Source organism: Tiliqua scincoides, chromosome 2, assembly GCF_035046505.1.
Source record: "Tiliqua scincoides isolate rTilSci1 chromosome 2, rTilSci1.hap2, whole genome shotgun sequence".
NCBI classification, from domain to species: Eukaryota; Metazoa; Chordata; class Lepidosauria; order Squamata; family Scincidae; genus Tiliqua; species Tiliqua scincoides.
This window is the reverse complement of record NC_089822.1, coordinates 55,224,016-55,242,172: the sequence shown is the minus strand read 5'-3', so window position 1 is coordinate 55,242,172 and position 18,157 is coordinate 55,224,016. Positions and strand designations below refer to the sequence as shown.

The window sequence follows — 18,157 nt, the reverse complement described above, 5'->3', positions numbered from 1 at the left end:
CCTCAGAATGGCTTCTGGAGGTCCTAGAAGGGCATTCCGGTTTTCAGCTAAAATCTGGAAGTTCCCCTTTAGGACCTCTGGAGACCATTCTGACTCCCAGGGAGGCTGCATGCAGTGTCCACGGGCCTCAGAACAGTGTCCAGAAGTGACTGGAGAGAGCGAGCGCGAACTGACCCTGAGAGTAGTATTTACAGTTAGAAATACCATTTAGTAACTTATACAACCCCTTTGTGTATTGCAGCAGCCTCATAAAGTCTTTGTGTGAAATTTTCTTGGTGTACTTCAAATCAGCCCAAACCACGGACAGCTATCCATGTGGTGATGCGCTCACACACTTGGTTCTTAGCATCACCCATGCAAACCACAGTACAATAAATCATCCTGTAGTGTGGACAGAGATTATGGCTGAGTGGTAGTCCAGTTCCATTGATCAGGCCTTGGCTTCTCCAGTGAAAGCATGGTGGGTAGGCCAGTGGCCCTTAGCAGGGCTGCCAAAGCATGTTTTGCAGTATTGCGCTAAAGAGAATGTGCTGATCTGAGGGCTGTAAAGCCACCATTTCACATCCAAGAAAGGAAGACATTCATTAACGGAGCTGACAAACATACAACTGTTTACTTAAGTTAGCTATATTTTGCTCATTGGCCAGGGTATGTAACGTTACCCAGGCTTTGTCAGCCACTTAGAGTGAATCATCCAGAAATAGTTAGGAGAGATTTACATTGCTGGTCATTAACCGATCTTTCCCAGGAAGCCACCCAGCTAGCCAAATGACTAACCGTTTTTCTCTTGGGCAATCTCACTGTCCTTTAGGGCAGATTTTCCTCCAGCCCAGAATCACTTTTGAATGCTGTCTCGACCTACTTGTGTATAAACACGGCACAATTTAGCAGACAGTCACCTTTCAGCACAGTCACAAGCCTAGTTAGAGCAAACACGCTGGAATTTGATTACCAAGGCAGGAGGCGCTGAAGCAAGCCTCTCCATTGCACAGATGCTGCCTGGCTTGCTCCCTTCCCCCTCATCCTGTTGCCTCCTCCTTGCACAGGGCTGTGGAGTTGCATCAGGATTTTCCTTTGAAGCTGGCTTTTTGTGGCCTGTGCTGCATGCATAGCCCAGCCAATCAGATAGCAGCGTTCCCAGCAGGCGCTAGCCAATCCAGAGCGTGTGTTTGCTGGAAATATGAAGCCCTTAGGGGAAGGCAATAACAAAAGCCTTTCACTGCAGACAAATGTTAAGTGTCTGTGCAGACTTTTCCTGTTTTTAATTTTATTACTCCAAGAATGGAAGGCTTGTTGTTTCTTTCATGTTTCCCTTTCAAGCAATTTTAATTATACATTTGTGCTACATGAGAGACTCTGGAACAAAGTGATCCAGCCTATTGCATCTAAAGCTAAAAATGCGGTAACCTTCTGGCAATACAAATATCTTCCAGTGCTGTAAATATAGCTGACATGCTGAAGAATTTTAAGCAGTTGGAAAGGTCTCTGACACCACACGCGGTGCCCTGGAGAGCAAATGATGAGAAAAACAGTGCATTCTTTTTTTCGCCCCTTCATAGTTTCATCGGGTATATCTTGGTGTGTTTTTTTTTTCCTCAGGGATGGGAATAAAATGTGTTTTTCCAGCTGTTAAAACCAAGCACAAGAGCACACACACATAAAAACCCATGCCATTAAAAAAATGACTTAATTGCTTTTCATCTTACTAAAGATTTATCTTTTTATCTGGAGTTTCTTTTTAAAAACGTAGACCAAAAGTCAGGATACCTGCACTATTCTGGATCCTGCTGTCATTTTACAATAACAAGCTAAAACCATGCAGGGATCCATAGCCCACCCCCCCCCCCACCACGCTCTTGAAAATGCTTAAAGGAAATCCCTGCTTCCCTGGTACTTTAGCTAATAGCATTTCAAAATACTTTCCTGCTGTTAAAAGGACCCTGAGGAAATAAGCTGCAGGTTACATGTTTTCTTTACATTGGTGTAGCAGTCTAGGGGAAAGGTTTAATGCAGAATTAGAAATTGCACTGGTGACGTAAAAGCAAGCCGACAAACTGAGAAACATGAGGCGCACTTCATTATTTATTTATCTCCTTATTATGTCACCGCTTTAAGAGCTGGGACTGGGAACTAGGAGACCCAAAGGTGTAGGGCAAGGAGGGGCCCTCATTCAGTTTTGGCTATTGAGGTTAAAGCTTTAGAAAGATTTTCTTTCCAGCTCTTTCTTTGTGGTACTCGGGGCCTTTTTGACTGTGCGTTGTAATGTTTTGAAAACACAGAGGACTGTTCAGTGCGTAATGAATTCAAGGTGCATTTAGTGAATTAAAAGTGTCATTATGTTCACTAACCTCCAAGCTTAATTGTTATAAATTGTATTTCTGTGACTGTGAGCAATACTGAGGCAAAACTTAATAGCTCTGTATGGGGGGGGGATTGCCGAAGAATATTTATTGTCACACTAACTTTTGAGGTACCTTTTGGTTATAAAAATATAGTATTCTGCTTTAGAAAGGGTAAAACTGTATAGTCTGCATCATTTTGCAAAAATGTCTCTCTGTAGATTGTGGCAGAGGTAAATGAAGGGCATCCAGTATCAGTGTGTCAATATTACATCAGTCATCTATATTTAATAGCACGTTGCAATGTATTTGTACACACATTCGTTAAAATACTGTATGTGTAACTGTATAATAATTAAAATAACGGCTATAGCATCTTTGAGGACAAAGCCGAATCTCCACCAGTTTGCCTACTGCTTTAAGCACTAGTTGCTGGTACTTGGTGGATGTGAGCTGGCTGCCAAACAAAAACAATTATGTGCAATAATAGCAAAATTAAGAGGTAACTGTTGCCTTGTACAGCAGGATAGAGCAAAACCCATTTCCTTTGCACAGCTGTATCTTGATTACTCTCTCCTTCTCTGTCTTGTGCTCCTGTATGCAGGCCCGTTTTCCTGCAGGTTTTAATTGGAGGTCACTGAAACCCAAAAAAAGAGGAAGCTTGTAAACCACCACCTTTGAAAGCAAATGAAAATGGAGCCCTGGGTTTTTTTTTATCCCCCTGTTTTTTTAAGCCAGGTTCCAAGCCTGGTTCTAACTGTGGTAATGTTTTGCTTCTCTCTTCTCTGCAGGTGTCCTTGTTGTAAATGTGACATGGCGGAATAAAACTTATGTTGGCACACTGCTTGATTGTACGAAGCATGATTGGGCTCCACCCAGGTAAGCTGTAACGCTGAGTCGGTTGTTTCTTTGCTTTCTTCTCAATATTCTGTATGGGGAACTTGCCAGAGACTAAGAGAGAACAATCTCAGGTAACTGAAACCATCCAGGACAAGAGTAAATTCTTTGTTGGACACAGTAAAATGGAAGCCTTGAGGGGAAACTTGTTTCTGGTGTTGGAATTCAGTATTAAGGCATTCTCTCTCTGCCATTAAGCGTCATCAGAGTTGCCCATTTTTTTGAGAGAGAGAGGGGTTGCCTTCTGCAGTGTCATGGATAAGCAACAGACAGAGGCCTTTCTCCATTATCACTGGTGAAGTTCAGCTAAATTCTTCCCTGTATTTAGAAAGCTCATCAAGACCTTTTTGGAAGTCTTCTATGACTTAGCATATTGATTGGAACCGATGTTGATTTTATGCTTCTTGTTATTATTTTCTGGTTTTATTATTGTATGGTTTATCTTATCTTACTGAAAACTGTTTAGGAAGACTTCTTCTTCTTTTGGCTGGTAAGCAGAGTGTAAAGTAAGGAATAAATAGAGTTATTCTTCTCTCCCGCCCCCCCTCCCCAAGCCTAAGCTTCTTCCTTTCTTCTTTTTAACACTTCCTTTAAGGACCTATGAGCCTCTTATGGTTTCTTCATGCCCTGTATATTGTTTTGATATGTACTTAGTCCATTGTTTACAGTCATATCTCTATTTTTTTTTCTCCTTGACAACTCAGTCCTGACATCTGGCTTTATTTACACAGGTTTTGTGAATCACCAACAAGTGACCTGGAAATGCGAGGAGGTCGAGGCAGAGGGAAACGAGCAAGATCTGCAGCAGCTGCAGCCACACCTGGGACTGATGTGAGCTTTACAGAGTCCAGAGGGCTCCAAAACAAGAACCGAGGTGGTGCCAATGGAAAAGGGAGGCGGGGCAGCCTTAATTCGAGTGGCCGCAGGACGCCCCCAAACTGTGCCATTGAGGATGTTAAAGTCAGTCCCTTGGCCACCAATAAGAGGAAAAACAAGCCACCCATGGAGCTGGACTTGAACTCCAGTTCAGAGGACAGTAAATCTGGAAAGCGTGTGCGTACCAATTCCAGAAGCACTCCCACCACTCCCCAGGGAAAGTCGGAGACGACTTTTCTGGACCAAGGCTGCTCTTCTCCAGTTTTGATTGATTGCCCCCATCCCAATTGCAACAAAAAATACAAGCACATTAACGGGTTGAGGTACCACCAGGCTCATGCACATTTGGACCCAGAAAATAAGCTGGAATTTGAGCCAGACAGTGAAGACAAAATCTCAGATTGTGAGGAAGCGCTCAGCAATGTGGCACTTGAATGCAGTGAGCCAAGCACAAGTTTATCCCATTTTGATCCGTTGAAGGCCCCAACATCTCCTTGTTCCCTCAGCACCCCCGGGACACCAAAGGGGAAGAGGGAACAGGCTAATAATAGCAAGAATTCTGGCAAAAAGAGGGGCTTGAATAGTGAGCTGAACAGCCTCCCAGTCATTTCTAACATGACAGTGACTTTGGAGAACTGTCAAGTGGCAGATGGCAGTTTGGCCACTGAAATGCCCAAACTGGAAGCTGAAGGACTAATAGACAAGAAGAACTTGGGAGAGAAGGACAAATGTAAAAAAGCCAATAACTGCAAAGTGGATAAAAACCTTTCCAAGCTGAAAACTGCCAGACCCATTGCACCAGCTCCAGCTCCCACACCGCCGCAGTTAATAGCTATACCTACGGCAGCCTTTACAGCCACCACTACTGGTACAATACCAGGATTGCCCTCGCTAACGACGACTGTTGTGCAGGCGACACCAAAGAGCCCTCCGCTAAAACCTATTCAACCAAAGCCCACAATTATGGGAGAGCCGAGCACTGTAAATCCAGCTCTCACGTTACTCAAAGACAAAAAGAAAAAGGAGAAGCGAAAGCTGAAGGACAAAGAGAGCAAAGAGAGTGGAAGTCCTAAACTGGAACTGAAGCTGGGAAAATTAGAGGACACAAAGGGGTCTGGGAAAGAGATCGCCGGGCATTTTTTAAAGGAACATCTCAGCAAGAATGAAGTGTTAGCTAATGGACTGTCAGAGTCTCAAGAGAGCAGGATGGCAAGCATTAAAGCGGAAGCTGATAAGGTTTACACTTTCACAGACAATGCACCCAGCCCTTCTATAGGGAGTGCGTCCAGAATGGAATGCAACACTTTGGTGAATGGGCAGTCTTCTATAGCGCCACTGCATGTGTTGACACAGAACGGGGCAGAGGGCACAGCTGCCAAAACCAACAGTCCTGCTTACTCCGATATCTCTGATGCCGCAGATGATGGCGGTTCTGATAGCAGGTCAGAGGGTATGAGGTCAAAGGCCAGCTCCCCATCAGATATTATTTCTAATAAGGACAGTGTGGTAAAAGGGCATTCCTCAACCCCAGTTCAACCTCCCCAAGTAAAAGACGGCCATTCTCCCTATTACCATGGTTACGATCCTTATTATTCTCCAAGTTACATGCACTCTGGACAGGTCAGCACCCCTGCAGCTGGGAACAGCAATAATACACAGGGGATGAAGATAAAAAAGGAGGCAGAGGAAGAGGCTGAGAAGAAAGAGAAAGCTGAGCCCACTGAGTCCAAGAAAAGTGAAGCCAGTGCCACCAACCTGCAGCCTCAGCACCAGTCAGTCATCACTCAGAGGCATCCTGCACTTGCCCAATCACTTTACTACGGCCAATACGCCTATGGGCTTTACATGGACCAGAAGTCCTTAATGGCTTCTAACCCTGCTTACAGGCAGCAGTATGAAAAATACTATGAAGACCAGAGGCTGGCAGAACAGAAAATGGCACAGACTGGGAGAGACTGTGAGAGGAAAAGTGAGCTCCCCCTTAAAGACTTGGGGAAAGATGACAAACTGAAAAATGTCCCCTCTGCGACAATCTCTAAAGCTCCTTCAACTCCTGAGGCCAGTAAAAACAACACTAAACTCGGGTCATCGGTCCCAAGTAAAACTGAGGAGGCCAGCAAATCGCAGATTCTTTCCAATCATCAGCAACAGATGCAGTCTGATAGCTTCAAAGCAAAGCAAATGGAAAACCACCAGCTTATCAAGGAGGCTGTGGAAATGAAATCTGTTATGGATTCTATGAAACAGACAGGAATAGATCCTACAACAAGATTTAAGCAGGTGAGTGTTGGGATTCAAATGATTTCATGGCTCAATGAGTCATAAAAGTTTTGACACAGGTTGATAGTCTGCTTCTGTCTGACTTCTTAGACGCGAAGTCACTTGTGTAGCTGTGTTTTCTGTTACATCCCAGGATGTTGCTCTCAGGAGGTTAACCTCAAGCTTAGCTTCTGTGGCAGAGCTCTGTGTTAAAGTGTCCGCCCTATAGAAGCTGTATGCTGGGCTGTCATTTCTTAAATTGGAAGGGCTAATGGGAGAATTAGCTTTATCATCTCAGTAAGGTCTTGCCTGATCTGCTGGCGGCAACTTTTATTTGCACTAGTGACTAGGGAAATGAATAATTTGAAACTTGCTGGATATTCAGTCCCTTTACAGAGAGCATAAATCCGATGATGATGATTTATTATTTACGTATTACTTTTCAACAAAAAGTACACAAAGCAATTTATGTAGCAAAATGAATGAAAAGGTGGTTCCCTATTCCAGAGGGCTCACAGTCATAAAACAAAAAGATGCAGAAGAGTCTCTAGCAAGCAGCCAGTGGACAAGACTATCCCAAGGTGAGTAGGGACAGATGCTTTCCCCCTGCCCAATATAAAAGAACCACCACTTTAGAATATGTTGTTTTGCCCAGTTAGCAGAGGTTTTCTACTATGATTATCATGATTTTCACTGTGAATAAGTTAAATCATCTTCATCATTTGGGAAACACTGCTAGTATCACAGGGGAAGCGGAGTTAGTCCACTTAGCAGGGACTAGGCAAGAGCCCAAGCCCATCAGAAGGCCCATCATGCCAGACCATTCCCAGTAACGGGTAGTTGTAACTCCAAATGCACCCTTAAGTGGTGTGGGGAAAGCATCTTGGAATTCCAAGTACAGAGCTTTGATGATTCTGACATCAGCACTCGCTAGTTTAATCAGAAAAGAGACAACTTCTTGCTTGCCAAATTGAATACAATTAATTCTTACACATTGTATACTTTGAAACCCACATGCGTATTCCTAGAAAAGACCCAGTCCAGAGGCAGAAGACTTTGTCCACCAAAAGGGATTGCCTATGCATCTTATAAGTTGCAGGTTTTCGAAGAGTTGGGTAGGAGGTGTAACAGAGTAATTTTGAAGGCAGAGGGTCTTCTCAGGGCTGAGTATGGGGGGGTATAAGTCTTCTGTAAATCCGTTTAAGTATAAGTCCTATATGAGTGTAACAGCCCAATTCTATCCCAGGTGGCACTGCTGGGTGCAGCAGTGCCAAAATGGCAACCACTGTATCCAGTGGCACACTGGGGCCGCTGACTTTCTTCCCCTTCCCCCAAGGAAAGCCCAAGTCTCCGCAATTTGCCTTCTCAAATCTGTGCTAGCTGTTTTGCAGCCTGACGCGAAGGATAGGATCTGGACCTCCTCCCGGGCTGGTCACTCTCCCTGCCCCAGAACACCTCCTCACCCCCAAGGTCCTTACTGCTGCCCAGACACTCCTACCTGTCCTTCTGGTGCTGGGCTGGCACCAGTGCTCCCTTTTCTTTGGTTGTTGCAGATGTACCTTAATGGCACATTTGCCACACCAGGCACTTGAGCTCAGCAGCGGTGCTGTAGGATTGGGCCCTAAATTGTCTGTAATTCTCTATATTCTTTTGTTGCTGTGCCTGCTTTGCCTTGGACCTGCAACTTTTGTCACCACCTCTCACAGGCACCTTTTTCTGATACTCATCAAACACCTTTGTGCTTGTTGGGTAGTGAGTAACAGAGTACTTGTTTGCTCCTCCTCTTGCCCCCTCCTTTTCCCTGAACAAGTAAAAAAGTGTATGTAGCTTTTAACTGATGGTGGGGTTTTTTTGATGTTAATTAAATCTACATTCCTATAGACACTTTCTTGGGGGTAAACCAAATTAAACACAGTTGGACTTACTTCTGAGTAATCATGCATAGCATCACACTGTAAGACTTCCAGAGTGCTCTTCTGTATGCACAGGAATGTGTATTCTGGGTAGCATTTGTGATTAAATAACGCTATGGATTTCAGCCGACCTAAGCATCTGTTTAGGAGAACTGTGGACTGCTTTCAGTATGACTTTATACCACCACACATCTTCTGGGTAGAGGTACTATAATAATGCATCTCCATTATAGTTATATCTGTGGACAGGCATTTGGGGTTCCCACAAACAGCAATAACTAAAATGGAAAAGTACTAACAGTACTGTCAACACTATCTGTGTTACCACAAAAACACAGTCTGCAGAATTCTACAAATATACAAACCTTTATAAATTTGTCTTGAGGAGCCAAATTGAGCTTGTGACTTGGGAGGGTTTGTGCAGTCTACACTTACTGTGACACTTGTAGCCCATTCCTTTGCACTCTTCATCACAAGTAAGTCCATCAGAGTTCATTGGGGCTTGATCCACAAAAGTGTGCATAGAATTGCATCCTCGCTGTGTAGGATGATGAAATGTACTACTGAAGATTTCAGCATTCACTAGAATTTTTAACTGAATATCCAAAGGAATTGCTACTCCTTAATTAGGCTCTAAGTATATTTCTTCTCTAAGTGTTTTCTCTAAAAATAGGAGTTTCTTATGTTCCTTCAGTATAACATTTCTGTGTACAGACTAGCATCCGAAGATATTAGGCTGAACCCAGTGGGAGCCTAAAAGCACAGTGGGATTTTTTTAATTGAACAGCAGACAATCCCAGTTACAAACTTCTTTTAAAACTGCCCTGAGTTTCAAAAGAGGTTTGCTTTAAGGCAAGAGTTGGGGTGAGAGTGGGGTCTGCTGCACAAGAAACATGTGCCTGAAGTATTAGAATTAGTGGGCAGAATTAGTTGTGCAGTTTTGGATCCCGGTCACTCTTTCAGTGTCCAGATAATAAAGCCTTATGTTCTTATGCCTTTTATTTTCTACAGTGTTTCTTCCCATTTTCCTAACTGGCAAAAAATAAGTTATTTTTAGCTTCCCTAGGGTACAGCTCCTTGGTGTTTCCATGTTTACTGAACATATTTCAGATAAAATATTGGATATTGTTTTGGATAAAATTTAAGGCGTTCTTAGCATTTAAATGTGATAAATATACCCAACTACAATTTTATCTGCTAAATAAGTTTTCTGTAATACCATAACAATCAATAATGATTAAATGTTATTTAAGCAATAAAACCTACAACTTAGATTTGATAAGTATTGCATATATTTCAGTTTTTCCTCAAATGTATTTTTTCAGCCTTTCCTCATTCCCCCTGGGGGGCAAGACACAGTTCCCACAATGTCTCTAAACAGCTTTTGCCAACTCCTCGGAATCTCCAAAGCTCTGAATGATATGAATAGGATTTCTTGTTCAGTGAAATAAAGGCAGTGCCTGAACTGGGACCACAATTTTACTTTCTCTGTTTTTCATTTCGGTGTGACTGCAAAGATGCTTCTTTTAGATGATATATTTAGGATGAATTGATGTTTGTTCTTCCCCTTCCTTATCAGGACCCAGATACAAGAACATGGCACCATTATGTGTATCAGCCAAAATACCTTGAACAACAGAAAACAGAGGAATTGGAACGTGAAAAGAAGTTAAAAGAAGATAGCCCCAGAAAAACACCTAATAAGGAAGCTTCCTTCTCCAGCCTTCCTGTCTCATTAAACAGCATTAAAGAGGAGCCTAAGGAGATCAAACGGTCTGATTCCCAGTCATTGGAGGAGAACAAGATGAAAAATGATGATCGAAAGACTCCTGTAAATTGGAAAGAGTCACGGGGCGCTAGAGTGGCTGTTTCCTCTCCAATGACTCAGCATCAGTCATACATACAGTACTTGCACGCTTACCCATACCCACAGATGTATGATCCCAATCATCCAGCATACCGTGCTGTGTCTCCCGTCCTCATGCACAGCTATCCAGGTGTGTACTGAATACAGCTAGATGGACACAAATGGCAGCCCATCTATTTTGATTCTGCATCTTAGTGAAATAGATTTAACACAAGCTATTCCCCCTTTTTTAAGTAAACTATCAGCATTTACAGATACAGTTTCCACAACCAGTGACATTCTGCTATGGCCATTTTATTGACAGACAGTTGACTGCCTGTAAAAATATTCTAAGCACTCACTGTCAGAACCATTATTGTTCCTGTTGCTTTCACTCAAGAGGACCTGTAAATGTTCACAATCACTGTAAGCTCAACCCTCTTTATAACCTCCATTCATTAGGCTTGAATTACTGGGGTGAGGGTTTGGAAATCAAATTGCATGAATATGATTTTTGTGACTGTAATGTGTTGAATGTGGAATTGCTTGCCTCCAAAAGATAACCCTAACTTAAACTGGCATTTATTATTTATTTATCTGCAGGGGCCTATCTCTCACCAGGATTTCATTATCCTGTTTATGGGAAGATGTCTGGGAGAGAAGAGGTGGAAAAAGTCAATACCAGCCCTAGCATCAATGTAAAATCAACCACTGAATCGAAAGCACTGGATTTGTTGCAGCAACATGCCAACCAGTATCGCAGCAAGTCTCCTGCTGTAAGACATCTTCTCTTGTGGCGAAAGAATTCCACATATTGGACAAAGTTAGAATTAGAAAAAAGTGAAGGAAGAACATATTCAGGAGTGGAATTGGGATTTCAGCAAGCTCCTTATGTGCTTATACAAGAATCAGTGTCCCTTCCTGCCTCCAAATGCCTCCCTGATTCTGCCTTTTTCACTTCTTACTAGAACCATTGCTTCCTGGTTTCTCAGCTATGATAATGTATGTACAGTATTATAAAGGAAAGGTGATATAGAGACTTACAGGACATCAGTCAGTGGTGTACCTAGGAGGGGGCAAGGGGGTCAGAAACCCCAGGTGTCATGCCTACAGGAGCAGCAGCACCTTCTTTGCTGCCCTTCCTGCCCCTTTCCTAGCCTTCTTTTGAGGGTGTGGCCTTCCCAGCCCTCCAAAGGCCTTCTGAGGCCTCTGGTGGGCCTTTACAGCTCACTTCCAGTTTTTGTTGAAAGCCAGAAGTGACACTTAAGGCCCTCTGAGGCCCTTCCCCAGTCAGGGGATGCTCAACTAGAGAGGCAGTATTCTGCAGTCCTGACCCTGCATGGCATAGGGGCAAGGATCGTCACTAACATCCCCAAACAGACCCAGAGTCCATGGGATACCTCCTTGTAGCAGTGTAAAAGGACATATTCTTGTTTCCTGTTATAAATCAGAAATATTTAGTATGTATAATCCGGTTTTCTGCAAAAAAAAAAAAAAAATGCTTTGAAGCCAAAGGAAATTGTCTGAGATGAAAATGTGCACATATATGCAGCTAATGCTGTATAAGAAGAAACTCTTATTTGAGAATAGTGAGGAAAGAAGTTGGGTTGTATAACTGGTTTGAGCTGCCATTTGACAAACAAGCTATGGGATTTAATTTTAATTTCCAAGTAATTTGTGTATGGTAGGTATTCTTTTTTTATATAGGGGTTTTTTTCCTCCTTAATTTATATTTACCCACTGCAGTGTGCAGCAGTGTACATTGAGCTAAATAATATGTATACACTCATGCACCCACATACACACAAACGGGACTGAAAAGGGAACACATTAATGCTATCTACACATTTCCTTGGTTTTTACAATTTCCCTGTCAACGTGTAAAGCTGTTATGTGGTTTTAAATAAGTCAGACCATATTTTAATTGCTGAAACAAAAGCCACGTACCCCAACCTTCTATTAAAATAGGTTTTCTCTTTCTCAGACCAACTGAGCGCTGGTTCTGTTTCCAGAGTAAATTGGAGTAGCCAGAGAGCAAGTTGGCACAAGCCACCAGCGGTTCAGATTGGAGCTGCCAGGCAGCAGCAGAATGTAAAATAGCTCCATTCTGCAGAGTTGATGGGAAGGGAGAGTTTGGGCAGTCATGTTGTGCCGAACAATCCTCTGTCTAGGGCTTTGCTACAGAGGACAGCACTGTGCCTAGTGAGAATTGAATAATGTTTCAATGTATAAGTAACTTGTGTCAGATGACAAATGACTACCCAGGTTTTTTGTGAATTTGATTGTGATCCTCTGCATCCTTACAAGTAACATCTTTATTGTTTTTACCCCTTTCTTGTTGACAGCCTGTAGAAAAATCTACAGCTGAGCGTGAGAGAGAAGCAGAGAGGGAGCGAGACCGTCATTCGCCCTTTAGCCAACGGCATCTTCACACACATCACCACACCCACGTTGGAATGGGCTACCCACTAATTCCCGGGCAATATGACCCATTTCAAGGTGAGCCGAGGCTTTGTGCTTTGGAACCTTGAAAGTGTGTCAGCTCATTTTGTGAACTTGGATATTACGCATCAGCAACAGTTAGGTGAAATGGGACAACATTTGTGCCAGTTATATTCCTTATTGCTTATTTTTCTAAAAACAACTTAACTCTTGGTCTCAGGCTAGATGTAAGCATATAGTATTCACTGAGTATCTCAACTCACCATGTGAATTTATTTTAAAATGATAAAAAATCGTCTCAGGGACATTTAAGAATGTATTTTCACAAATCTCCTTTCATAAACACTAGGCATGAAGTCAGGTTTTTTAAAAAAAAAATTTAGAACAATTGTTAACTCTGAAATTCTTCTGGTATAGAATCTGGCCTATTATAGGACCTAATCCTACCCAACTTTCCAGTGCCGATGCAGCCTGGAAGTAAGAGAACAATCATTCCATTACCTTGTGAAGGCTTCCCTGACTGTCCCCCCACTGTAGGATGCAGTGCGTACCCTGCTGGCATGGCTGCATTGGCACTGGAAAGTTGAGTAGGATTGGGCCCTTAGTATACTCACCACATAGTCATGGAATTACAAATGGACTCACAGGAAGACATGCGAAAGACTCTGTATTCTGAAAGTATTAAAAGGAGAGCTTTCCTGCAAATGTCTGACTGTGTAGAAGCAAAGGGATGCTATACATTGTGTCGCTTAAATGGCAATAATTCATTATGCTCACCCAGTGCTTTAGCAGCTCCTTATGTAGAAGTCTTGACTGTTTCAAAATGCAATTCAGTGGTTCCATACTCCTTATGGGACACATTATGTGCATTCAAAAGGAAAAACTTTAAAATGATAGCTATTATGAAAGTATTATGTTCCAAGGAGCTGCCACGTCGCTGCCGCAACTGGCTGTGACTTTTGGTCCTTGTTGTTTCCTGGTGCCTATTATTTCTACCGAGCTTCCTATTCAGGAATTCATACAAGCCATTTAGCACCATGCAGTGCAGTACTTGGAAAAGAATACAATAAGGCGGACTGCCTTCTTCCCCTATAAAATGCCTATTAGGTAGAATCTTAAGAAGGCGTGCTGGTTAGAGCAGGCAGCCAGGTTTTTCTCCTTCTGCTTGCCTCAAATAATTATGTATGCCTCCTGCACAAAGTGCAGTGGTGCTGTTGTGATTCCTGTCTTGTTAAAACTGAGGTCTGTAAGTGATTGTCGACTCTCTTGAGCACCAGCAAACTGAGAAAATGCATCCACTGAGATCTACTGTTTTGCTTTTCCACCAGGTCTGACCTCTGCTGCCCTTGTTGCCACTCAGCAAGTGGCTGCTCAGGCATCTGCATCTGGTATGTTTCCTGCACAAAGAAGGTAAATATGCTGTAAACCTTGAATTATATTCACGAAGACATCTTAACAGGGAGGAGAGGGAGCAAACTGCAGGTTTCCAAGAGGAGGTGTTCATAGGCATTAGTCTTTATAGGGCAACTGCATTGTTTGGTTACTAGCAGCATTGTTCTACCCCCTATAACATTTTCCATAGAGCTGTTATCATAGAATATAGATGTAATTAATTAATCAATCACTGACAACCCAATCCTATATAATTTCCCACACGGCAATGCAGCAGCAGTGGCACAGCCTCCACTGTATCCCACGGTGGGAGGGGGTTGCTGCTGGAGGTCTTCTCAGGGTAAGGGGACATTTGTTCTCTTGCCCCAGGGTAAACCCTAGTAGCTGCCATGGGTTACCTTGGATCTATAATTGGTGCAGATCTGAGATAACCCATTTTTGCCCATTCCGCAGGTGTACACATTTGGTCCCTTTTATGTACATGCAACGTTGGACAGAAATGGCTTAATTGTGCAGATCAGGCTTGGGAAGGGGGTTTGGATTCTGTCTGCGGTGCTGCTGCCAAACTTGCCCCCATCCTGAGCCTGATCCACCCATACCCCCACTCCTTTCCCTCCCTGTTCTGTCCTCCCCCACCCCATTCCACCACCTCCCCACCTTCCCTTTGCCCTGTTCCACCCCCTGTCCCAGAATTACCTGTGCCAGTGGATCTTCTGAAGTCTGCCAGGGTATGGCCTGCACGCTGGCAGCTTGTACTGGTGTCCTGTGCTTTATGGCTGCTTTTCAGCAGCCAGCACAGCAGCCCAATAATATCAGGCTGTGATTATCTCCTGAAATAGCTGTACCTATCTTGCCCGTCATATCAAAACAAGTTCTTTAGATCTCCATGGAGTAGGACCTGGGGGGGGGGGAGGATATGCTTGGATATACTTGTGCAATCCAAGTCTCTTTACCTCTTTGTGTTGTCCTCATACACTTTCAAGACTTAGCAGAACATAGGGGTGCCACTTCGAATTCGCGTAGCCTGTGATATGCATTTCTCCGTAAATAATTTATCTGCTTTTAAAAAGGATTACTTTTCAGCCTTTCGAAAGAAATGGAAACCTTATTTATAATTAAATGCAAGCTAATTCAGTGCAGCTTTTAATGACGAAATTTGTCCAATATTGCTACAACATTACTCAAGATCTTTTTTTCCACTTATAAAATTGTTGATTTATAATTACTTGACGGACACATCATTCTAACCTTTTTTTCTTTTTCTTACAGAGAATGATGAATTGGGAAATGTACATTATCATGTGACTGGATCACATGAAAAAAAGAAAAAGCGCTTTATTACAGACATCAGTTCCATGGTGTTAATTTGAAATGCCTTAATGGCAGGCAAAAACCAGTCATTTCATTTTTGTAAATTGCAGATTTTTATCACAGAGTAACAAATGTTCCTGTATTTAGACTTCTGTTTTTATATATATATATATATGCTTATATAAATATAAATATATATATAAATATATTCTTTACTTTTTTTGTATCAGTAATCAGGCTCGCACAAAGAGTCTGCTGCTAAGTTGTAAACCACAAAGTAAATTCAAAGTGTATTTGTTTTGTTTAGAAAGCGTTAACCACAAAAGGTTGTTTGTTTCTTTTCCCTTTGCTTTTTTAAAAACTGTAAATAACTAATGTTATGTATCTGTGTGCCTGAACCTTGCATATCCTTCTAATATTGCCCACACCCCTCAATAGAGGCTAACTGTGATGACGACAATGACACTTTGGTACAATTTTAGATGTCTATTTGGTGGCTCCTATTAAGATGCATCAGTGTAAAATGTTACTGTATTAACTGTTCCATTGTAATTGTGTATTGTGAAGAATATACATTTGGAAGGCATGGGGTTGCCAGTACCACAAAAACTGTGTTGTACATAATGTATAGATTTTAAATGGGGAAATAATGAGCATCTGTGAATAATGAAATGTCTTTTTTATAATCTTGAATGGCAAATAACCCAATAGCCTGCATACCAGAAGACGTCTGTGATTGTTCTATTACTTGAATAGTCCTGCAGTCTTTTTTTTAATGTTTACAATTATCCCGTTTTAGAAGAGAGACTTTAATGCCATTGCCTGGTTACTTGTTTTATGCTGTAATCTAGTTTATTTTATGTAAAATGTATATTGAATGCTTTCATTTTTATACCTGCCTTAAATAATTTGGCAATCAGAATTAAAAAAAAAAGCTGTTTTTGTACTTCTTGGTGTCATGTGGCTGATTTGGAGAACATTTTTTAATGTACACCTTCTGTGTGAGCAGCTGGCCTGGATTTGAAAAGATCATTCTTGAACTTCAGTGCAGTATAAGGGGAAAGCATGCGCCCTATTTTTCTCTTTCACTTGCTACAGTATCCTATTAAAGTGCATTAAAATGTCTGTCCCCTTGGAATCATAGTAATGGAAATTCTGTGAGGGTGCTAAGGGTTTCTGGGATTGTCAGAAGCATATTATATATGCAATTTCAGGGTTCTGGGAGGGAAACCATGGTACTTAAAGCCATTTAAAAGCATTATTATGTGTCTGTGGGGCCATAGGCTTGCACAAGAAATATCCAAGAACTATAGGTGGGCCCTTTTTATCCATGGATTCAGTACACATGGATTTGTCTCAACCACGGGTTCTGAACCCACGGATTGCCCCACGTAGACCTCCCAGGTGTGACCAGAACCTTGTTCCGGTAACGTTCGGAACAGGATGGCTCCAAAAACCAGGGATTTCATTATCCACAGTTTTCATTATTCATGGGGAGTCTGGGAACAGAACCCCTGCAGATAAACAGCCTCCACCTGTAGTTCGGAATCTCTCCGTAGGTTGTGAGAGACAATACAACACCAGGGATGAAGAAACAGTTAAACTTTAAGTCAGTGCATAAGACTGATAGATGAGTTCCTAAACTATTTCAATATGTTATATTAATAGTAGTATAACAGTAGTTTGGTAATGGGTTGTACGCTAGTCATAACTAACAGCCCAATCCTATCACCAAATAGCGCATTTCATACCAGCTAAAGTTTCCAGCCAGCTCTGCAGTCTCTATTGATGTGGTTCCAACAATGGCCCAGGCAGTGGTTCCCAGACTGTGGGTTGTGTCCTGATTTTTGGTGGGCTGCAAAACTGACAAGCTGATAGCTGACAAGAAAAATGTATTGAGCCCTATGAAACAAAAACAGAAGCATGTGCACATTTACTCATGAGTAGCAGACTTTGCCTTGGTCCAGTGCAAAGAGAAACATGAGGCCACCAGAATGGTTCAGATCCAATGAACTTGGAGCTTAACAATGCTCCAGGAGGTAGTCTCCCCACAACTGTAAAAAGAATAAAAACAGCAGTATGAGTGGCTGGTAAAGAGAAACTTCTTTCAGCCTCAAAAAACAAGGTGGGTCCCGATAGAGTATCGTTTTGAACAGTGGGTTCCAGTATTAACAAATTTGGGAACCAAATGTGCATACCACACGTGAAACATTCAGATCCTGCAGATAAAGAACAAATTTTATATTGGTGTTTTGCTACACTGCAACAAAGCCGTATTCTAGGAGGCATTACCAAGGACTTGCTTTGTGCCATAATGTCATTGACCATGATGTCTTTGGTTAAATCTTGGGTTAAAATGCTACGCTGACTAACACAGAGTCTCATTGATCAGTGCTTGGAAAATAAGTACTTTTGCTTTTAGATGATACTGCAATGAATTATAGTTCTATCAGAAAAGTGTATTCTCTAGATGCTTATTTCAAATTTCCCATTTTCTATCGTTGGGGTTTTATGGACCTGAAATCAGTCTCTTAGTGACTAGCAATAAGAATTATTGATTAGTATCCATTATTTATCTCTGTCCTGCTCATATCGTGTCCTGAATATATGCTAATATATCTGAGCTAATGCGTCACAATTTAATGCCATCAAGAAGGAGTGGGGGGGGGGGGGAAGAGATGCATTCATTGTCATGTTCCTTTATAGGCAAAATTCTCAGGCTATTAAGTAGGTACCATATCCTCTTCTGTTAAAATCTCAGAAGGGTTTTATATTGAAATGTGTCATTGATTTTTCAGCCCAGGTCATTAGCTCTTCTGCAGCAAGACAGATCTTATAAATTCACACTGTTGGTGATCCTGATCTAGTGTGGTTTAAAACTG

General features: G+C 42.1%; 1 protein-coding gene across 4 annotated transcripts in view; it reads left to right on the top strand.

Moving 5' to 3' along the window:
* ZNF608 (zinc finger protein 608) overlaps window positions 1-16,183 on the top strand; it is a 119,729-nt gene extending 103,546 nt beyond the window's left edge. For 3 of the 4 annotated variants that reach the window (XM_066616577.1, XM_066616578.1, XM_066616579.1), the window contains 7 exons: window positions 3,131-3,218; window positions 3,968-6,392; window positions 9,864-10,281; window positions 10,734-10,906; window positions 12,476-12,629; window positions 13,901-13,982; window positions 15,234-16,183. In XM_066616577.1, coding sequence (XP_066472674.1) covers window positions 3,131-3,218; window positions 3,968-6,392; window positions 9,864-10,281; window positions 10,734-10,906; window positions 12,476-12,629; window positions 13,901-13,982; window positions 15,234-15,240 — 3,347 coding nt within the window. In that variant the 3' untranslated portion in view covers window positions 15,241-16,183. Of the gene's footprint in view, window positions 1-3,130; window positions 3,219-3,967; window positions 6,393-9,863; window positions 10,282-10,733; window positions 10,907-12,475; window positions 12,630-13,900; window positions 13,987-15,233 lie in introns of those variants that run through there. The other variant, XM_066616580.1, reaches the window with a different exon arrangement.
* The last annotated feature ends 1,974 nt before the right edge of the window (window positions 16,184-18,157 follow it).